At 62.5% G+C, this 21,995-nt stretch overlaps 1 protein-coding gene and 1 long non-coding RNA gene across 8 annotated transcripts in view; one reads left to right on the forward strand and one right to left on the reverse strand.

The window, feature by feature from the left end:
• Positions 1-1,368: 1,368 nt before the first annotated feature.
• GATA2 (GATA binding protein 2) lies at positions 1,369-15,558 on the reverse strand. 2 transcript variants are annotated; one of them, XM_058288563.2, is made up of 6 exons: positions 14,857-15,558; positions 8,775-9,047; positions 7,711-8,352; positions 5,962-6,107; positions 3,796-3,921; positions 1,369-3,297 (listed from the first exon to the last, which is right to left on the reverse strand). In XM_058288563.2, the coding sequence occupies exons 2-6, from the start codon at positions 9,001-9,003 to the stop codon at positions 2,998-3,000; spliced, it is 1,443 nt and encodes a 480-aa protein (XP_058144546.1). In that variant the 5' UTR covers positions 9,004-9,047; positions 14,857-15,558; the 3' UTR covers positions 1,369-2,997. The 2 variants fall into 2 exon arrangements, with proteins under 2 accessions (XP_058144546.1, XP_058144545.1); XM_058288562.1 differs by lacking the exon at positions 14,857-15,558 and adding an exon at positions 9,726-9,962.
• Positions 11,233-21,995, forward strand: part of LOC139437660 (uncharacterized) — a 49,685-nt gene continuing 38,922 nt past the window's right edge. For 3 of the 6 annotated variants that reach the window (XR_011647584.1, XR_011647583.1, XR_011647587.1), the window contains exon 1: positions 11,240-11,469. This is a non-coding gene — a long non-coding RNA (uncharacterized lncRNA). Of the gene's footprint in view, positions 11,470-21,995 lie in introns of all 6 variants that reach the window. The other 3 variants (XR_011647585.1, XR_011647586.1, XR_011647582.1) reach the window with 3 other exon arrangements.

A 21,995-nucleotide genomic window follows, 5' to 3' on the forward strand; every position in this document is an offset into this window, starting at 1 on the left:
AGGGATGACAGAGCAAAGCGGGAATAGACATTGGTGATCAGATCCAATGACTGGAAGAGACATGGGGGTCCAGAGGGCTCGATGACGAGAACCATCTACGATCAGGTCTACGGCAGATCAAAGGCACTGGTGATACGAGGCATTGACGACCAGAGATCCTGGTGACTGGTGATACTCATGACTGGGAGGTTAGCCATTAGTGCCCTGGTGATCGGGCGGTATAAGGGCTGCTAGAGAACAGGGCATTGCCTCTCAGGGACTTTTCCAGCCATCACTGATGTTGGTCAGCTGGGACATTGGTGATAAAAGATGTTGGTGGGCATAGCTGAGTGAGCAGGTATGCAGGTAGCCAAAGGCACTGCTAACCTAGGACATTGGCTGGCATCAGACACATTGATCATCAGAAAACCGATGGTAAGGGGATTGTGCGATGGGGGGCATTAGTCATTAGGCACAGCACTGGCTAGAGATATTGGTGATCAGACTCAACTGTGACCAAGGACATTGTTAAAACGACGTTGGTGATGAGAAGTACTGTGACTGAAGATGTTGATCAAGCATGAGTGATGGGATCCCCACTGATCAATGACATCAGCAGTCACACGCATTGGTGACCTAGTGGTCACAGACACAGTGAATGGAAATATTGGTTAACAGGGAGGGAGGCCATAGGAGATATTGACCATCCAGATACATTAGATAAAAATATTGGGAAACAGATATGCTAATCAGGAACGACGGTGACTAGAGATACTCATGACAGAAACACGGGTGAGCAAAGCCATGGAGGCACCGGTGGTCACGCTCGGTGGATGTCAGTGGTCTGAAGACATCACTGACGATGGGCATCAATGAGATATTGGTGACGAAGTTTCAGCAATTGGTTGTTAGTAATCAGATGCCTACAGTTGCAGACGCTGGAGATCAGGCATCTCATTGACCAGGGATACGGGTCATGGGGGTTATAACTGCTGACCAACTTTGTTGACCAAGGAGGAAAGCAATCAATGACATCGGTGGTCAAAGACATTGGTGATGAGGTTTGTCGAGGAACAGGAACGCTGGTGACCAGGCATTTCAGAAGCCAGGGCTGATCAGCACGCGGGAGGATGTGGGGGCTCAGCGGGACCTTCCTGAGGCCTCCAGAAAAGGCTAGGGCTGGAGATACCGCGGTCTCCCCAATATCCCCCAGCCGCCGTGACCCCCCAGGGCATCAGGAAATTCAGAAGGAAATCAGAGCCCAGCTGGGCACCACCCCGCCCCCGAATTCAGGAGCCCTCCCCCCCACACCACCTGGGAGGGAGCAGCGTGGCGGGGGTGGGGGTGTCGGCAGGCAGCCGCTGGGGAGCACAACGCAGGCCAGAGGCATTCACAAAAAGTATTTTATTATTCTTACCAGTATTCACTTTAAAGGAATAGGAGGATAGCATACAATTTTTACAGACAATATATAAATGTTGTACAGAATTAACAATAACTTAGTTCACTAATCCAAAACAAAGCCAAATAAAACATAAAAACAGAAAATACTGCCGATTCCTTTTCTGATGCGGAGAGGAGTACAAAATAAGTTACTTGTGGCTGTGGGGCCCCCGCAGCGACTGCCCGCCCTATTGCACTTGGTCGACTGATCAGCTCAACCCTCCGCCCGGGCTGGGAGCCCCTCGCCGGCCAGGCTGCCCCCGCCGCCGCCACCGCATCCAGAATCCGAGCTCGGTGCACGTATGTACAGCTGTACCTTGGGAAGGATCCAGAAAGCCACGGCGAAGCAGGACAGCACCCCACGACCCCACCCCCACCCCCACCGGGGACTCAGCCTTGCCCCTCCCTCACAGCTGCGGCCCACCCCTCCAGCTCCCCGGGACCACCTGTGGGTGTCAGAAGAGGCCAAACCAGCCCCTAGACGCCGAGAGCAGTGGAGGGCCCTCCCGCTCCCTCCTCGGCCCCCAGCTCCACACCCGAGGGCTATGGGAATCCAAGATCTCTTCCAAAAATAATTGCCAAGCTACAGGCTTCCTCGGTAGGTTTTATTTCTTTCCATCGCAGGACTTGAGCGGCAGCGTACGACTGACTGGATCCAAAAGGGGTTTAAAAATAAAGTAACTCATCGGTGAGTTAAGCTTATGCATTTTACTTTTTTAATATTTTTTACTTTTGTTGTCGGAGGTGGGGGGTCAGGGGGGTTAGCAGAAAAAGGAGGTATGTACAGGGGTCCATCCACCTGGCAGAGAAGGCAGGCTGGGACTTGGGCCCATTTAGAGGACACGGGTCACACGGGCTTCGGCCTTCGAGCTGGGAGAGCAAGCTGAGAGACGTTTCCCATTTCAAGAAAATGTTGTTTCCTTCCTGTGACCCAACCCTGGCCTGGGAATCTGCAGGACGGCGTGTGATTGTCTCTTCCCTCTGGGGACAGGGCCAGGAGGGCACGGGGCAGTGGGTCCCTCTGGGGTTGGCTCAGCCCCGCCTGGGGTTCAGCTGTCTCTCAGTGGGAAGCCGGAGATCGGGGTACAGCCTGAGAACCCCCGCCTCCCCACCAGTAGACCAGCCAGGCAACGCTCGGGCCCGGGAAAGTTCTTAGGAAAAACACGAGCAAAATAAATTATTTTTTTTTAAAGTACTCCTTTCTCCTTCTTGAAATGGTTTTCTCTGGCTTGTCCCTGCCCACCCACCCCTCCTTTATGCTTCCTAACGTTGTCCTTTTTTGCTCTCTAAGTAGTTGTCCGGGATGGCAGTCCCACCTGGCAGCAGCCGAGGGCCGGGCAGCTGCTCGGCCTGGTGGACAATATTCACAGTAATTGCCCACGGGCTGATGTGAAGCATCACAGCAGGTGACGGTGGTGGCTCTGGGCTCTCGCCGCGTTGGCAGGAGCAGGTATCGGTCTCCAGGGAAGGGCAGGCAGCTCAGAGTTCGGTCCGTCTGTCCATCCATCCCGGCCCCTTCCTGCCCCGCCACCCTCTTTGGGACATCTGTCCGTCCGTCTGGCCAGAGGCCTTCTCCTAGCCCATGGCGGTCACCATGCTGGATGGGTGGGGGTGGCCGAAGGAGAGGCTGGAGGAGGGGTGGATGGGTGTGGGCGTGGGCAGGATGTGTCCCGAGTGGCTGAAGGGCGGCAGGTGGCCCACGGGGGTCATGTGTCCAGCCAGGGCGGCCGCGCTGAAGGGCGACGACTTCTCCTGCATGCACTTGGACAGCTCCTCGAAGCACTCAGCTCCCTTCTTGCTCTTCTTCGACTTGTTGGACATCTTCCGGTTCCGCGTCTGGATCCCTTCCTTCTTCATGGTCAGCGGCCGGTTTACCTGGGGCAGCAGGGGCGACCATGAAGCCTTCGGGGCGCCAGGGTCCCGTCCCGGAACTTGAGCCCCTGCCCGGGCCTTGCGCATTTCCGCAAGTTTTCCTTTAGCTGCACCCCCCACCACAGCTGGCATTTCGGGAAGGACCCCTCTGGGGCGGGGGCCGCCGAGCCGCCCACGGCTGCCCGGCCAGCACCCCCGGCTCCTGCCCACTAAATGCCAACACTCCCTTCCCACCCTGGAGACAGCCCCACCCCCACCCAAGCCTTCTTAAATTCTTAGAGTGGGGGCGGCCTTTCGGCCAGCATTCCCCACCACCGCCAGCGCAGGCAGAGGCACCCCCTCTCCGAGGAGGCCCCCGTGGCGTGCTCAGGGCCCTGGGGGCCGCGGCTTCCCAAGCCAAGCCAAGCTGCTGGATATTGTGCTGGGGGGCCCCCCCGCCTGGCGGCACAAAGAGCGGCGGTCCCCGGGGAGGGGCGGCCGGCGGGGGCGGGGCACACTCACATTGTGCAGCTTGTAGTAGAGGCCGCAGGCGTTGCAGACCGGGTCCCCGTTGGCGTTGCGGCGCCATAACGTGGTGGTGGTGGTCTGGCAGTTTGCACAACAGGTGCCCGCTCTCCTAGCGGCCGACTGGGGATTGGGGGGGGGGCGCAGCATCAGCAGGCTTGGCTCCCATGCCCCGCCTCGACCTCCCTCCCTGTACCCCCCCAGCCACCCCACTCCCGCCAACCTTGCCGAGAAGCAGTAGAGGATCAGGGAATCTCTGGAGAGGTGCAATTTGAGAATTTGAGAACAGAACTAGCCGAGAATCATAGAACTTTAGAATAAAGACATCTCAGCAGCCCGGGATCAGTTTGGGGGGTGGGGTGGGGGGGAGTTGGCAGGGCTGGAAGGGAAAACGACTCTCGTCTCCAATCCCCATAACAAATCTGATCATTCTATAGAGGGGGAAACTGAGGCCAGTGGGCCTGGCTTGGTCACACTGGCATGTCTGCCCGGTAGCTGCTCCTCTGCCCCCTCCAACACTCTCTACCTCAAAGTCCACCTTCCCGGGGCCTGGCCGTGGGAAGGGGCGGGGAGTTAGAATGCCAGTTTTGGAGAAGTCTGGAGTTGCGTGCTGTCCAGCCGCCAGCCTCCTGTGGCTATTTAAATAAATTTACAGGAACTGCAACTTAATAAAATAAAAAATTCAGTCCCTTCAATGGCACCAGCCACATTTCAAGTGATCAATAGCCACATGTGGCAGTGCAAACAAAACATTTCCACGATCACAGAAGGTTCTACTGAACGGTGCTCGCCTAGAGGTCCGGATTTAGCCCCCAATCCCGGGGAGTTCTGCCCAGCTCCCTGTATCCCAAATTTGGGAACTCAATCCCCAGCCCCACCAAGTTGGACTCCCAAGTCCCTCCGGGAACTGGGTCTCTGGTTCCCGGAGAAGATGCCAAAGGCTCCGGGCGGGGGAAAGGGCGAGGGTGTCCTTTCCCCAAGCAAACAGATCCCCACCGCCCCCCCATCCCCCGCGCTGGTGCCACAGTAGCAGGTCGTGCCCCCCACCCCCACCCCCGGTACTTCCAGAGAACTCCAGGCTGGAACCACCAGCCCGTGGGGTGGGGCAGGGCCCGCCGACCTGGAACGGCCCCAGGCCCGAGGCTGGTCACCGAGGGGACAGAATGCCGGCCACAGAAGGGGCGGGGAGGGGTGAGTAAGCAGCCTGAAGCTGGAATTCTGACTCAGGGGCCAACACCGACTCCTCCACCCTACCCCCGCCCCCCTACTACCGCCACCCCAGCCCTCACCCCCGCCCTCGCTCCAGGAAAAAAAAAAAACGTCCCCGAAGCTGAGAACGATTTGGGGCTCGTAAATCACTTCTCCATGAAAAAATATATTTATTATTCTTAGCATTTTACGCATTATTTGCAGAGTGGAGGGTATTCGAAATTTCAAAACAGCCCAGCGAGAGGCAGGACGGAGCGGGGAGACGCTCAAAACTCGCGGAGTCCGGAAACAGATACACAAAGTTTCCTTATCTTCAGGCTGCAGATGTCCGGATAGGAAACTCCGGCAGGAGATCCGAAAGGGCTTTTTTTTTTTTTTTTTTAAATCACTCAAATGAAAATACACAGTATAGGTGACTCCATGGAAAAATAATAAAGGGCAGGTTTTTTGGGTGGTTGGTGTGAGTGCGTGTATGTGTGCGTGTGTTTTATTTAAATAAGCACGAGGAGATTGTGTGTTGGGAAGCTGGGAGAGAGCTGCCCCGAGCCAGGAGGAAAATTACTTCATGGCCCTATTTTTAAAAAGAGTTACACAGGGGCCAGGGGCCAGGGGCCGGGAGCTGGGCCCTTGGGCACTCAACTTTGGGGGACCCCTGTGCGGGGAGCGGGGCTGTCTGGTGATCAGCCATCCCACCATGGCTGGGCCGCAGAGCGGGGAGACCTGGGCTAAAAAAGGGGCGACCCCAACGACTGCCCTCCAAGGGATTTTCACAATCAAAGAGTTGGGTGCAAATCACCTGCATTTAAAGGGCTGGAAGTGTTTTTTGAACGGGCTGGCTCTGGCCTAGGCTAGCATCCTCCCGGGTTAGCAGGTCCCTCCGGTGCTGCTCTGAACCCCCGGGGAGCGCGGCGGGGGGGGCCCCCTTCCCGGCCCCCGGCCCCCCGCATCGCCTACCAGCCTCCGCTTGGGCTTGATGAGCGGCCGGTTCTGCCCGTTCATCTTGTGGTAGAGGCCGCAGGCGTTGCACAGGTAGTGCCCGGTACCGTCTCGCCGCCAGAGGGGGGTCGCCGTGGCCCCACAGTTGACACATTCCCGGCCTTCTGGAAGGGGGCACAGGAGGAGACGAGCCAAGGTCACGGGGGGGCGAGAGCAGGGATGCCCACACCTGGGGGCAGTCGCTCACCTCTGCCCAGCGAAGAGGGCGATGCCGTTTAGCCCCACGCCGGGCAGCCGGGCCCAGCAGGGCTCCCCCCGGGGAGGGGGCAGTTCAGGGAGGAGTTTAATGCCAACCCCCTCTCCTAGAAATCCTCCCAGGTAAGAGAAGGAAGGGCAAGGAAGGAGGGAGGGAGGAGAGGGCGAACGCCCCAGGGGTACTGGGAAAGGGTATTTACAGCAAACTCTGCCGAGGGCAAGGTGGTGGGTGACCTCCGGGGCCCCCTCCCCGCTCCCACCTCCCCCCTCCTCCCCAAGGACGCCTGCCATCTCCCACGCTGTCCTCCATCCCCTCACCCCACCCTCTTTTCTGCTTTCGATCCCTTACCCCAACTTTCCCCCCCTCCCACCGAGTCCCTAGAACTCAGTCCTGGCCTCGGATCTAAGTTGTTCTTTAAAATAAAATAAATAATAAGCCCTTTCATTTTGAGACTTAAGTGGCCTTGTTTTTTTGCTTAAAAGGCCATCTGGAATTCAAATAAAATCTAAAACAAACTCGGGAGGAAGAACTAAGAAGAGGCAACCTGGCTGAGCTGAACAGACCTTGGGACCCTAAGCCGGGACGAAGTGGGAGCCCGGGGGTGGGGTACGGTCGGGAGCGAGACACGCTGGGTAGCTGCCTGCGCATCGTGTTACCCAGGAAGTTCTCGATTTTGTTTAAACTAAATTGTCAGTAGATACGGGCTAGAGAAGGTGGGTCCCGGACTCGGGAGTAAACCCGCCGTTTCTAAACTCCCCCACCCTAGACTGACCACGAGAACGGGGCTTCCTGGAAGCAGCGGCCCCTCCAGTCGTGGGTTTCTGCTCCGCCATCAGATTCTTTGAGAAACCCAGCCTGGACCCGGCCAGGTCCTTGTGGGCAGAGGGGCTGGGGCACAACGGGTTTCGTCCCCTGAGAGCCTTCGGGGAGGGGGAAGGACGCGCCAGGGGCAAGGGAGCAGAAAAGAACAAGTCCAGGGAATTTTGCTTCCGGGGAAACGTCCCCAGGAGTGGCAGAGCCTTGGAAATTCCAAGATTGGGCAGATTGGAGTGGGGGAACCAGATTCCTCAAGGGCCTGGGGCCTCTGCGTGCACCCGCGCCGGCGCAGGAACGCGCACGTCCGCAGCCTCGCCTGTTTCGTTCCCACACGCGCCTCGACACGAGGCTGTTTGAAATTTCACTTAAAGATCGAGGGAGAGGAAGGGAAAACCCTCCTTCTGCGTTCTGGTCTGGCAGAAGCCAGCCTTGCAGGGAGCAGGGTAGGCGTGGGGGGATAAGGGAACTGACTTTGGGGGGGTCACCAGGAACACTGGAAAAAAGGGCAAAGTTTTAGGGCCCCTATCCCCCATTCCAGGGTCGCAAATAACTGTCAGGGGGCTGTTAGCGAGGGACGGCTCCCATCCCCAAATCTGGGAAACTGACGCTATCTTGCTCGGACCCAAATCACAGCCCCCCGCCAAGGAACCCAACCCCACTCCCCCCTCCTCTCTGTCCCAGGCACCTGGCTTTACCTGAGCAGGAGCGTGCCTTGCTGCGCTGCTTAGGGGTGAAGCTGGAGGTGGGGCCACCCAGGAAGCCCCCGGGGTGGAAGAGTCCGCTGCTGTAGTCATGGGCAGCGGCTGGCACGTAGGGCGGGTAGGTGGGGATGGGGTGGTGTGTGGCAGGCTGGGCCCCCATGCCCGCCAGGCCTGGGCGCAGGGGGCTGCCACTCTCCATCTTCATGCTCTCTGCCAGGGACACCTGGTACTTGATACCATCCTTGTCCTCGCCCCGGGCCAGGCTACCTCCCGCAGAAGACGAGGCCGGGGAGGCAGCGCCCGTGGTACTGGGGTCGGGAGACACTTCTTTGGGTGGTGTGGGTGGGAAGCCGAAGAGCTGGGAGCCGGAGTGGGCAGCGGTGGGCGTGAGGGAGGCCACCGAGCTCCCGCTGCTGCCCCCGCTGCCCCCCGCCGCTCCGGGGTACATGGAGAGGGGGCCTCCAGGGCCTGCAGCAGCCGAGGGGTGCAGCGGCGTCTTGGAGAAGGGGCTCACGGTCCAGGGGTTGTGGTGATGTGCTGCCGCTGCGGAAAGGGCTGCCTTGCCCCCATCCAGCCAGGGCAACCCCGGGCTGTGCAACAAGTGCGGGCGGCACATCTGGCCTCCGGCCAGGCGGGCTGTGGGGCCAAAGAGAGAAGGGTCAGGGTGGCCAGGGGCTGGGCCTGCACCCACATGACCTGGCACGCAGGACCACGGCTCACAAAGCCACCAGCAGTGCCCCCTCCCCAGAACCAGAGCACTCCCCCAAGCAAGGACAATCAGGAATGCCAGCCAGGGGCCCAAGGACAGGGTGGCACAGGAGCCCCACGGGGCAGGACCGAGAGGGAACCCCGCTGGCCGGGTGGAAATGGGCAGCCACCCTGGGGGCCCCAGACCCTCCCCGAGGGGCCGCTGCCCCCACCGTTCCCCTCGCGATCTCTGCACGCTCCAGATTCCTGCCGATCCCACATCCGGGAAGCAGGCAGCCGGGCCCTCCTCCCCTCCCTCGGCCTGGTCCGAGGCGCCTGGGCGCCTGGCCGCCGCCGGGCCCCGGGCTCACCGTGCGCGGGGCTGTAGGAGACGCGCGCGCGCGCGTGGGCCGGGTTGGCGTAGTAGGGGTTGCCCTGCGCGTCCAGGTGGTTGAAGAAGACGTCCACCTCGTCCGGCGGCAGCAGCTGCGCCGGCTCCATGTAGTTGTGCGCCAGGCCGGGGTGGTGCGCGTCGGGGTGCTGCGCGTTCAGCACGGCGGGGTGCGCCATCCAGCGCGGCTGCTCGGGCGCCACCTCCATGGCCGACGGCGGGGCTCGGGAGCTGGGTGGAGGCCGCAGCGGCCCTGCGCGACGGAAGGGGGCGTGAGGAGCGCCGCCGGGGGGCGACGCCCCCCAAACTTCGCCGCCACCACCCCTGCCCAGGCGCGCGGCTGCGGCCTGCGCCCCAGCCGAGGTTCCGCCGCGGAATCCCGGGTGCGAGGAAAGCGCCCGGCTCAAAACGAAAGGAAGGCGGGGTGGGGGTGGGGGTGGGGTCAGCCACGCACACACGGCCGGTGGCCCGGGTCCCAGAGCCACATGCCCTGTGCACATGGACTCACACACGGGGGCGAGCCCCACACGGGTTACCCCAACCGACGCGAGACGGGGCCGCATTAAGTCAGCCATCGCGCGCCCCCGCCCTCCGGCACACGACACACAAACACAGACTAAAAGTTGGAGACAGGCAGCCGGGCCCCAAGGGAGCACACGGTCGCCGCGGCAAGCACACACCTACACTTGGTGCCGTCTACGCCCGCTGATCTGCGCCCCCCTCCCCGAAACGTCCACACACAGCCCCCACGCACTGAGAGCCAGCCCCCGCGCGCACTGCTAGGCGACCCCAAATCAGGACATCCCACCAAACCAGGCACACCAAAGCAGTCACTCGCAATCCACAGTCCCGATCCTCAAGCCTGTGGAGAAACCCCGCAGAGCCAGGGGTACCCCAGATTCCCCGGCCAGCTCTCGCACCCAAAACTTACACGCGCAGCGCCGCGGGGTGGAAGCGCACGGCCGCGGGGGGGAGGGGGGGCGCTGCACCGGGGACGGCGGGCCCGGGGCCGACGGCGTGTCTGGAGGCCGGCGGGGCTCACGGGGCAGGGGCGGGGGGCAGCGCGCGCTCCGGCCTCGGGCCCGCCGGGCTGCGGCCCCTCCGCATCCTCCGGCCGCCCTGGCGCCAGCTGCCGACTCCTGCACAGACATGAAGCGGGGGCCGCGCGCGCCTAAGAAGGCCGCGCCAGCCAATCAGCGCCGCCCGTCGTCCGACCTCCGCCCCCCATTGGCTGCGCCTGCAACTCCCCGGCCGCTGGACTCCGGGGCTGACCAGCCGGTCAGTCCCCCGCAGCCCGCGGACCCCCGCCCAGCACTCTTTCCGCCACCCCTGCTGCCCGCGCCCCTCCATCGTACCCTCGCCTCCGCCGGCCGACCCGCGCGCCCCCACCCCCCGCGGACACTCCCGTGTCCCCCAACCTCTGGGCCCCTTCCCAGGAACTACCCACCAGCGGGCCCCTCCCGCCCTGGGCGCCCCGGGCCGCACGCCCTTTGGGCGTCTGGACGTCCTCTCCTCGGGACCCAGCCCCTCCACTCCCTCGGATCCCACCTTCCGAACCCCGGAACGGGTGCCTGCCGGCGTCTCAGACGCCCGTGCCCCCCACGCACCCGGGCGCTGGCCGGGCGAGGGGTTGGAGGGGCTGCGGGACAGGGGGTGCCGAGAGGGGGCAGGGTCCACAGGCCCCCGAGGGCACCCGGCCTTGCACCCGGGGCTGCTCAGAGTCGTGCCCGCCCCAGAAGGGTGGCCCGGTCTGCGGCTCCAAGGAAGGGGAGGGGGCGCCCCCTCCCCGGGCGTGGCCTTCGCAGACCAACGGGCAGAACTGCCTGGGGCGAGGCCGCGGAGACCCGGACTGGCGCCGGCTCGACGGAGACGCCCCCGGGCAGGAGGAGGCCTTTTTTTTTTTTTTTCCCTCTTCCTCCCGGGGGTCCCCGAGGCGGCTTGTTGGGACCGTGTGGCGCAGATCTGAGGCGGTCCCTCTCCCCTAAGTCACCTGGAACAGCCCCCCACACACCTCTCCAGCCCGGAGATCCAGCTGTGCGGATGGAATGGTCCCGGCTCGCCCATCTCCTTGCTCCCTCCCCATCGTTCAGATGGGGGGAAACTGAGGCTGGAAGGGAACCAGAGGCCGAGGAAGGGATCAGGCCCAAAGAAATGGGGGTGGGGGGGACCGGGACAGGTGCGGAGTAATGGGGGGGTAGTTGGCGTCCCCCAGCCCCCCGCCCCCCTCGCCCGGCCCCAGGCTGTCGGGGTAAAAGCCCACAGGCTCCGCAGGTAGGTCCCGGCAGGGAGAGGGCGGGGTCCCGGCCACCCCCGGGAGAGTGGGGGAGGGGAGGCGGGATTGACAGTCGGTAATTGGGTAACTGGAGGCGGCTTCTCCGGCCGGGCAGCCCCGCCACCGCGACGCCGGGCCCCTGACGTCACCCGATTCGCCAGGAAATGAACTTTTTAATAATCCGGGGAGGGAGGAAAGCCCTCGGCCCCCCTGGCTTGGGGGGCGCCCGGCCGGGCCCAGCTCGGCAGGCGCGCCCCCTTCGTCCCGGCTCCCCGGTTGCACCCCCCTCGCCCCCTCCCAGGCCAGCTCTGGGCAGCGCGGACGCGGGCGCAGGCCGCGGCCGGGGTCCTCCGCCTGCCACTGCGTCCGGCGGCCCGAGTGTCGGTCCGAGGCCCCGGCACAGGTAAAGACGCGGGATTTTGGGGGTGGGGGGGGCACAGGGTTCCGCGGGGCTGGGAGCCGGCACGACTCGGTCCCGGCCGCTCGCTGCGCCTCCGGCTCGGTCCACTTCGGCGTGCGGGACGCGGGCGACGTGGAACTCCGCTCCCGGGATGAGGAAGCCGGCGCCGGCCGGGGAGGGCGCGCCGGGGGCGGGGGCGCGAGGTCCCAAGCGCCGGGCTTGGTGGGCCAGGCGGGCAGGTGAGCCGGCCCCCTTGCCTCCCGGTTCGCGCGTCCCCGCAAAGCGCTCAGCCTGGCCCGGCCTCGCCGTGTCTCGGCACGTCCGTCTCTCTTCCCTGCCTTTCGCTTACGATTCTCCATCAACGCGAAAAAAGGCCATCGCCGCGGAGCCTCGAGTTGCTTTTGCGCCCCCAGAGCCTAGAGTGAGCCTCTCGAGGATACCCGCGGCCTCGGGGGCAAGCCTCCGAGTCCGGCAAGGCTGCTCCGCTCCGGCTCGAACCCCGCGATCCAGCGCCGGAGCCGCCAGCCCGCCCGCCGGCCGCGGGGCGGGAACGCGGGGCCCAGCGGAAGCTTCGGGCCGCGATTGGCGCCGCGGCTGGCGGGGAGACGGCTGCGCTGCGCCCGCGGGAAAGCAGGTAATTCGCCGTGTTCCCCAAACGGAGCGGCTAAAATTGCCACCACCGCCACCCCCAGAGTTCGATGGGTCCGGAGTTTGAGGACCTCGAGCCCAGCCTCGAGTCCTTCCTGATCGGCGACCTGGCCACCGTAGCTGCGAAGGTGGCCGCCAGGCCAGGCCCCCCAACCCAGACGCGGTACCCCTGCACCGCCCGCCGGCCGGCGCGGCGCGGAGCGCGGGCGAGGATTTAATTACCCCGCTCGGCGGCTTAGAAAATCGTCGTGCGGCAGGGGCTTTGCAGGGCGGTTAAGCAATGATTGAGTAGGGACCTCGGGAGACCCGCGCCTTCCGAGTGCCCGCAAGGCCGGCGTAGAGGAAAAAGGGAAAGGGGAACCCTGGCAGGTCCCCGGAGGCCCTGAAAATACCTGGGGAGGCTGCGGGCGGGTGACCGGCCCGGCCCAGGCCCCTCTACCACGCGCTCCGGAGCTCCTGCGTTGGACGCGGGATTGCTGCGTTCTCGGGCAGCGACGAACCCGCGTGGCAGAGAAAAGTGCCGCGCAGGGTAGCGGCGGCGCCGAGCTGGCCAGTGGAGGGGGGTGCGCGTTCATGGGTGTGTGTGTGTGTGTCCGTGTGCCAGCAAGACCGACGGCCGCCAGCCGATCGCCTCACCCACTGGGCAAGCGGAGACTGTCCGGCCACCTCGGGCCCCAAACACATGTCCGGGAGGGTCAGGGCAAGCCCCCAGGATTCAGCTGGGGGGGCTCAGGGCGTTGTCCTCCGGCCCAGCAAGAGTAGGGTTATTCCTCTCAGTTTATGGCCTTGGACTTTGAGGTGCCTGGGACCCCTTCGGAGGGACTCGTTCCCTTTTTCAATTTTTTTGTTCGTTCTGGCGGATGGTTGGAAAGGCGGCTGCTGCCTTGCACGGCACATCCTTTACACAGGAGTTAAGATTTCGCAGGGGTAAACTAGGGAAGGTCGGGACGACAAAACGGAATTTTCTAACGGATTTTCCCCCCGCGTGGCCTGAGAATCGTAGGCAGAATGTGTGCCAGTGTGGCCCGGGGTGCTCGGGCCCCGGAGCTGGGGGTGCAGCGGCTCCCGAGCCCAGTGCTGGACTCCAGGGGAGAGCCATCCCCGGCCTCGGCAGGGGCTCCGGTGCCCTGGCGTCCTGACTGAGCCCGATCCAGGCTCGTCCTGCCTTTTGTTTAAACTTAGCTCATCCGAGGGGTCCCCTCCCCGACCATAAGTTTGTCCTCGCTTTGTAACCTAATTCTTCTCGCCCTTTCCTACGGGTGGCTAATTGGCCGGCAGCAGAGGGGGGTTCCAAGAGAGCTGTTTGCTTAGGGGCTGCCTCCCATCGGCATATTTAATTCCACAGGCAGATTGAATTCGGGGCCTCCCAGCCCCACACTGGCAAGGTGGCTTGAGGGGTACTGGGGGGAGGTTCTGAAGTCCCCTGCAGATTGAGGCCTCTGGTCATCAGGCTGGTCCTCCACAGGGGCTCCCGAAATGGAGACGACAGCTCCAACAATCCCTCCTGCTCTTTGGGGTTCACTGCCAGCCCCCCAAATCAAATGATTCCTTCTCCCCTGGCCTCCACCCCATCTGCTTCTGGGCCTTTTTGGAATTGTGGAGACCAGGCCCAACCTCCTAGATGTCCCGGTGCCTTCAAGGGGAATCGCTCCGAGATCCTGTATCTCCTTATCGGGTTCAGACCGCCCCCCCTCCAAGATGGGCAGCTGCCCCCAGGGGTCCTGCAGAAAACTGGCAAATAAGCCCTCCGTCTCCCACCTTCACGAGCAGCCGCGGTTGACCCAGAACGCCCAGCGGCCTGACAACTGGGAAATCCGTTTCGTTAGATGCAATTTGTTTGCAATTTGTCATCCCGGCTGGGAAACACTCTCCAGGCCCCTGGGCAGCCGTTTCGGCCCTACCTGCTTCTCCTAATCCTGCCGACTCACAAACGAATTCCAGCGCGGGGTGCCCTCGTAAGACTACCGGCCCCAATTCCAGCGGCCACGGACCTCACCGCCAGATGTTCCCCGCCTCGGGAGACGGGGCTTTTTCCAAAACAACGAATTTCCTTCCGTGTTTTCCGGGAAAGGAGCTGCCGCCACACCCGGGAACCCTGAACTCAGGGCCTTTCCCCTCGCGGCTGGGGCAGCCCGGGGTTCAAGTGTGACCGCCGCCAAAGGATTCTAAAGGCCTAGCGTCCAGACCGCCGTCAAAGCCTCCAGGCGGCAGATCTCCGAGCCCGCGGCGGCCCCATTCTTATTGAAATCCTACTAAACGGATTCCGACTCCGGCTTGGGGCAGTGGGGAGGCTTCCAGAACCGGAGCTCTCTCCCACCCCGCACCCCAGCCACGGAGGATAAAGGGCCGCGGGGTGCGGCGCGCCAGGGCGCACGCAGGAGCGAGCCGGGTTAAGCCGCGCAAAGCCGGCGCACGGGACCGGCCGGCAGGTGCAGCCGCCGCTCGGCTGCCGGGCTCGGGCGTAAGCAGCAGCCGCGGCCCGGGGTGGGGGGCGGCCGGGACAAAGGCCCCACAGCTCCCAGGCCGGGGAGGGGGGCCGCTCTGCGAGACTCCAAGAAGTGGGAGGACCCGACGCGGGCCGCTGTCCCCAGCTCCCCGAGTCCTCCTCCCGGCTGAGGCCAGGGCGAGCCCCGAAGGCTGTGTGCCAGGGGTCCCGGGGCGAGGAAGACAGTGCGACGCGGTGCCCGGCAGGTCGAACCCGGGGACCGGAAGGGGCCCGGGGTGGAGAGCAGGGAGACTTACCGAGCCAGCAGCGGCGGGAGGCGCCCCCGGGCGGACGGGGTCGGAGCCGAGCGGGGCGCACGGGGCGGTGCGTGGCCAGGCCAACGCGCGGGGCCCTGGCGCGGGTGGGCTGGCGTCGCTCAGCAGCAGGGCCCGGGCGGCGCGCCGAGAGGCCACATGGCGCGCGGCTGGCCGCTTTTGTTTGCGCGGTGGCCCACGGGGGCCGCTTGGGGTGGGGGCGAGGCCGCCAGAAGACAGACCTGAGCGGCGAGCCCCAGCGCCGCGGGCCTGGCTACCTTCCTCCGGCTCCTGCAGCCGCTCCCTCTCCCCGACCGCAGCGCCGCTGCTTTTTATTTCGACAGCACTTTGAGGGGGCGGGGGTGCCACGGGGGAGGGGGCTTGCCCGCGGCTCTGTGCCGGGTCAGCCTGGTCCAGCCACCGCGCTGACCGGCGGGCAGGGAGGCACTCGGGGCTCACACACCCTGCTCGCTCACCCTCCAGGCCGCCCCCACCCTCACTGGGCACACACACGCGCTCCCTTCTCTCAGGGATCCAGGCTCAGAAAGCCTGTGTAGTCCCTCTTCCCAGACCCTCCCTGGGGACCCCCGGGAGCAGTGGGCACACGTGCTCACACGCAGGTAGACAGATACCGCCCTCCTCCTCTTGCCACTTCCACGGGTGCTGGTGCACACGGCTGGGCGAGCGTCCCCAGGCAGCGGACCTGGTCACGGTGACACGACACACTCAGCACTCTGCTACACGCTTACACAGCCCTCTCGCTTGCAGGCTGATTTGGCTAAGTGTAGCCACCTTCCCTAACTCTCCTCCTGCCGTATTCACCAACTCTAGAAAGGACCAGAATTTCAGAAACAGAGTTTCAGGAGTCTCTAGCCCACCCACGTGCTGGAAGGAGCCAGGAAGGGAAGAGAGGGCTTGCTCTTGGAAGACTGGGTTGAGGGATTGGGATCCAGGGGTCCTTATCTCAGGAAGACGCCCTGGGTCAAGGCTGCTCTTGTGAGCCCATCGTTGGGGTCTGCCTGGGAACCCCTATGTGGAGTGCACCCTGCAGCGGAGCTGCCCTGCTCTGCCAGGGAGAGTGGCCAGTGGCCCAGGGGAGCCAGGCGTGCTCCAGAAAAGGGGCATGCCCCACCTTCCCAACCATCTCCGTGGCACCTGGTGTCTGTGGCTCTGTCTCTGAATCTGGTGACACGTGCTCTGCGCCTGCGGCTGAACGCCTGTGTCCTGTGTGCGTTGGTGAGCACACAGGGTCTCTGCAAGACAGAGCACATGGGTACGGCCCTTTCTTCTTGTGGGTTCCAGAGAGTTTGTGTATTGGGAAGTAGGTCACTGTGTGGCTGTTTCAGGGGGCATCTGTGGGACTTGGTGTGTGTCCCTGTGGATTTGTATCTACGGAGTCAAGATGCCCATGAATCTAGTGGGGGGGGGCAGGGTTTCCAAGTGTTTGTAAAGCTCCGTGTCTAAAGCACTGTGTGTTTCTGTGAATCTGTGCCTATGAACTGGTGTGCTTGGGGGCCTTTGTCCTTGTTGCGACCCGTGTGACTCTGTATCTTTGTATGTCTGAGTATCTGTGTGTGTATCTTTGAACTGGTATGCGTGTGCAGTGTGTGTGGCACAGTGAAGTGTCACAAATCTGCTTACGAACCGATGTGTATTGGGGTGGGGTGTTTGTGTGTCTATCTTCCACGGTGTAGGTGTTGGTGTATATCGTTGCATCTTTGAACTGATGGTATATGTGGAGTGCATACCCAGTGTGCCTGGGCATCTGTGTCGAGATAGCTCTGTGTGCGAATTAATGTGAGTTGAGGGGCTGCGTGTGACTCCGTCTGTGAACTGGTACGTGTTCCCCTGCCAGTCCCAGGTCCTCCCGTGATCCCCAGAGGGGTATGTCCTGGGATTGCTTGCCATCCCACCTTCCCTGGCCGGGTGGCAGGCAGGCGGCCAGCGGAGCTCCGGGGTGCCATTTGCTAGGCACTTTCTGTCTGTCTGTGGGAGGGGGAGATGGGTTGATAAGGCTTATCTGCTGCCGCCAGCGCCATGCTGAATAACTGCTCTAATGAGGTGGCCTGCTGGGACCACCAGCTCCCTGGGCCCGGCTGGGGAGGGGCATGGGAGAGCCGTGAGCCCAGCAGGGCCTGTGCCTATGAGGCCTTTGCTAGCTCTGTCTTCTTCCTTGGAGGGGATGGGGGGGGGGCGGGCTCCGGGTCTCGTCCCCCCACCTCCCCAGCCATCTCCGTGCTGGGCTGAGCTGGGCTGGCCAGAGCTGGCAGGTGCCCACCAGCCTCTGGCCTCCTGCAGGTGCATGGCTGGGGGAGGGCAGGGGGTGTGAGGCCCGGAGCCCTCTGGGAAGGGGTGGAGAGGTGTGTAGGGACCCAGGGAGAAAGACCCAGAGGAAACTGGAAGGAAGGAAGAGATGGGAAGATGCAGGGGCAGGTTTTAGAAGCGACAACTACAGAGAGGGAGAGTGACGCTGGAGATGGGGAGACCCAGGGAAAGACCAAAACAAACTTAAAAAGTGTCAGAGAGTCTCCGAGTTAGGGACCAAAGCGGAGAAAATGTAACCCGGGAGACGCGGGGACAGAGGAACGAGAGGGGCAGAGAGAAGCGGAGAGGCAAGGCAAAAACAGGGATGGGGAGAGAAAGGAAACCCCAGAGAGGCTCGGAGAGGCCTGGGGAGTGGAATGGGGACAGAGGCGGAAAAGGCCCGAGCGAGAAAGTGGACGCGCGAGCGAAAGATGGGCTCGGCGGGACCGAAAGAGCGAGACCGAGGCCGAAAGGGGCCTGGGAGCCACCCAGCGCCAAGGGAAGAGCGCGCGGGCGAGGCGGCGGGCCTCGCAGGGCGTGAGCGCGGGGCCGCGGGCCGGGCGGGGCCGGGGGGCGCGGGCGGCGGCGGGCAGGGGGGTCCGCGCGGGGCTGCGCCGCTGTCCGGGGTAATTTTTCATCTCGGCCGGCTAATCTTTGTTCCCGGCGAAGATAATGAATAGCCAATCGTTATCTGCCCGGCTCCCGGAGGCTGCCCGAGAATGGGGTTGTACAGGGCTGGGAATTGTTTCCAAAGTGCCGCGGAATAAATGGCGTTCCTTATCTCTGCCTTCCAGATTATCGGAGCCCTTTCAGAGAGCGCTCAACAAATGCGCCCGCCATCGAATGCATCATTTACCACCGCAGATCCGCGCGCTGATGGGCAGGCCGATAGCGGCCCGCGGGGGGCACGCCGGGCGCCCGGTGCCCGCGCCCCTCTGCCTGCTCGGGGGCCGGGGCCGCCCGAGCTGCTCCCCAGGCCGCGGGCGAGTGTGCTGGGCGGGCCTTCAGCCCAGGCGCGGGTGTGCCTGGAGTGTTTGGATGGATTTATGGGTGTGTCGATGGGTGGGCATTATTAGCAAGCAGGGATACGTGTGAGGGTGGGCTGGTGTGTCAAGCAAGTGTGCTGTGAGAAGTGCACACGTGCCGCCCCGTTCGTCCAGGCGTGGCGGGCATGTGGGTCTGGAGACGAGGCTCTCGGAGGGTCCACCCAGGAATGGGTGTTGCACAGAAGTGTGTGGTGGTCCGTGCCACCCCGGCGGTGGGGACGTGTGTAAAGGTGTGGATGTGCAAGCGGTTGTCCAAGGGTGGTGGGCGAGTGCATGGTGGGTGCTCAGCGGTCCGCCTTCGGGGAGAGCTGGGGGCACGCAGGGCCTCCTGTGAGCCGCCCCGCATCCTGTGTGCGGTGTACTCGGGCCACACCGGGACACTGGTGCTGGCAAGCGCGTGCCTCTGGGCGCACACAGGTGCCTGCCAGGAGCCAGTGTGCAGTGTGTGCCTTGGGGGCGTGCGGATGTTTGCGCCCTGGTGTATACCTGCCCAGGTGTGTCCGGGTTCCCTGGAGGAGGGGATAGGGAGAAGGAAAATCGCTGGGGCCTGTCCGTGTGGTTTCGAGTGTAGACCGAACTGGATAAACACACTGGGGACCACTTCTAGCTTGGAGAAGAGGTAGCCGGAGAGGAGCGAAAAGTGTATGCCGCTGTGACGGATGAGGGCGGCAGGCGCGGGACGCGCTGCGTGGCAGAAAAGGGGGTGTCACCCGAAGAGCGTGGGGACCCCGGGGGCTCCCAGGCCGCCTCCGGCGACCGCTCTTGCCAGGGTCCCAGAGCCTCACCGCTCCGGAGCTGGGCGGGAGAGCCCCGCGCCCCGTCGCCCGAGGTCCCCGCGCCCCGCGTGACACGCGCCGCCGACAAAGGCTGTATTTTTCCAGGCGCGCGCCCCGCCCGCGCGCGATGGTCCCCATGGCGACGCAGATAGCGCCGCGGCCATTTTCCCTATCTCCCCCGAGTCTATTATACGGCGGGATTAGCTCATCCCCGGGCAGGTCAAACCCAAAGTCACACAACCTGCCGCGCGCCCCGCCCCGCCCCTCCCCGCGCGGGTCGCGGCTCGGCGCGGAGACCCCCGGGGGCGGCCCATGCGCGGGCGCAGGGCGCCACCTGGCGGCCCCCGGCGGGGTCTCGGCGCGGCTTGGGGGTCGCTCGAGTGAAGAGGTGGAATGGCTTTCCTGCAGGAGGGGGCTCTGGGCAGCAGGGGCTTTGTTTTGGCATGCTGTCTCCCCAGGACCGGGCCTGGTAGGCAGGAGCCGCTCCAGAAGTGTTTGTTGCCAGGGCGGATGGACAGATGGACGCGTGGATGGGTGGATGGATGGATGGGTGGATGGGACATTGCAGAAGGGCAGCCCAGGGAAGTCCACGGTTCAGGCGCCAGCAGTAAATCGTTTCCTACCCTGCACTCCCCTGGACTTAGAGTACCCCCCACCCTCCCCCACGAGCTGCTCTTGAACCGCTCCGGTCTGGTTTCCTCCATTCTGTTCCTTGAGCAGGCCAGGACATTCCCATCTCAGCTTTCTCTTACAATACTTAGCAACATCTAAAAGAATCTTGTCTCTGTACTCCTGTGTCATCTTGCGCCTGCTAGAACCTGGGGGTGTGGGGACAGGGAGATGTCTGTTTTGTCTCGCGGCTGTAGCCCTGGAGACTGTTGCAGTGTCTGGCACAAAAGCTGCGACTGTGTGAGGCTGAAAGAGCAAGCGGGCCCAGGGGTAAACCTCAACGACCTCTTGACCATCCACCATTTTCCCTTCCTAGGCACAAAATCCCCTTGCAGTGGGAGGCCCGCCTTTTGCTCAAGTCCCTTAGTGGTCAGCCAAGCCCTGATGTGCCTGGCACTGCCGACCAAGCCCACGGCACCCCAGGGGCCTGGCCTGGGGGAGCCACAGAGGCACCCCACAACGGTGCGCCCGATTCGGCCCGCGGAGGGGGCGGGTGGGCAGAGGGGCAGTTCTGACCCAGCTGTCAGGGAGCTGCGCGGCCTCTGCGGGCAGCACTGGGTGGCATGGGCCAGACTTCACTCATCATACAAGATCATTCCTCTGGAGTTGTCACGAGGCGGCGGTGATTAATTGCTGCGCGGGGGCAGAGACGGCGCGGCATCTAGAGCTGCGAGAAGGCCACGGCTCCAGCTAATCGGGCACCAGTCCACGCTTGCCCTGTCCAGTCAGGCGCAGGGCGAGCCCTGTGAGGGGGCCTTGCCCGGAGCCCCCCGATGTAGTGCCCCACCCCCAGAAGTGCCCCATCAGCCTCCTGGAAGAGGTTCTGTGCAGCGGCTGGCTGTGGGGGCCATCGCCCCCCGCCCCCCAGCACACGCACACGCCTCTCCCAGCAGGATGTCTTCGGGCAGGTCCTGAGCGTGTATGTAAAAAGCTTTGTACAACTCAGGCTCCGTAAATTGGCAGCCCCGGTCTCCGGGGATGACCGATCATGGCCAACATTAAGACTGGAGGAGTTCACGTAAACAGCCGCATGCCCAGCTTCTCCCGGAAACCTGGAAGACTGGCCGCCCTGGGCCGTGTACTGCTGGAGCTCCCCTGCGACCCCTGAGGCATGCCCCCGGCGGGGGGGGGTCCTCCATAGACTTGCTGGGGGTTGTGGCTGCATTGGTTTCTGCCACCTTCTCCATCTTTCGGTGCAACTCCTGGCCCCTTTTGCCCTCCAGGTAAACCACTAATTAACTGGTTGATTGATTAATCCATTAAATAATCCATTTAAAGTAACACATTCGGCCACACTGTGTGTTAATGAAGCAATGAAGCAGTCCAGGGAGATTTCAATGCAGGGGGAAGAATCGGACACGGATTAAATGTCATCACAAATTGTGATAGGAACTCTGAGGGGAAGAGCATATATTTACAGACAGTGACTCCACACTTTTTTGTAGTGACCAGTGCTGAGGGAGGCTCTCCGCTGAGCACTGAGGGACACACGTGGAAGCAGATACTAGTGACCACGTGCAGGCAGGCAAGTTAGTGCGGTCGAGGACACGGGCGCATCACCAGGCCGTGTTAATTCCAGGCTGCCGTCCTCAGAAGCACCGGGCGCTTGCTGGAGGAGAGGCACTTACCCTCATCTGGGAGCATAATACCTAAAGAATGCCTGCAAATGGATGACTTTAAAAAGCAGCAGTACAATAGAGAAAACAGCCAAAGGGTATGAACATAAAAACCATAGAAAAAGAAATAGAAATGTCTCTTAAATGAATGAAATAAATCTCAGTCACACTCGTAAAAAGAGAAATGAAAGTCAAAACCATATCAAGATATTTAGGGGGAGCAGATAGTGCTCAACTGGGTGAGCATCTGCTTCCCGTGGAAGAGGTTTTAGGGTCGATCCCCAGTACCTCCTAAAAAAAACCAAGCAAACATAAAAACCAACTCCCATTGGGGAGTGGATGTAGCTCAGGGGTTGATCACCTGCTTCCAATGTACAAGGTCCTGGGTTCAATCCCCAGTGTCTCCTTTGAAAAAAAAAAGAAAACATAGGTAGTTGGGGTGAAGGAGATGTTCTAAAATTAGATTTGTGGTGATGGTTGTAACTCTGTACGTTTACTAGAAATCACTGAAGTACCCATTTAAAATAAGTGAATTTTATACTATATAAATTACCTTCAAGAAAGCTGTTTAAAACATAAAAAATAAAATACCCTCTGAGATTCCATTTTAGACCCCTCAGTATCAGCAAATATCATAAAATCTGAGAACATACTGTGTTATCAGGGGTGTGGGGAGACAGGCCAGTGGAAGGATAAACTGATGCATTCTTGGGGTGGGATGGGCCAGTTGA

The sequence above is a fragment of the Dasypus novemcinctus genome, chromosome 26 (assembly GCF_030445035.2).
Source record: "Dasypus novemcinctus isolate mDasNov1 chromosome 26, mDasNov1.1.hap2, whole genome shotgun sequence".
Lineage (NCBI taxonomy): Eukaryota > Metazoa > Chordata > Mammalia > Cingulata > Dasypodidae > Dasypus > Dasypus novemcinctus.

Bases quoted from the DNA above. Each gene is read 5' to 3' on its own strand.
- GATA2 (XM_058288562.1), bottom strand. From the start codon at position 9,945: ATGTCTGTGCAGGAGTCGGCAGCTGGCGCCAGGGCGGCCGGAGGATGC. The intron at 8,353-8,774 runs GTGAGCCCGGGG...TTGGCCCCACAG, and splicing joins CTCCTACAGCCCCGCGCACG to CCCGCCTGGCCGGAGGCCAG. The intron at 3,298-3,795 runs GTGAGTGTGCCC...CTGCTGCCCCAG, and splicing joins TCTACTACAAGCTGCACAAT to GTAAACCGGCCGCTGACCAT.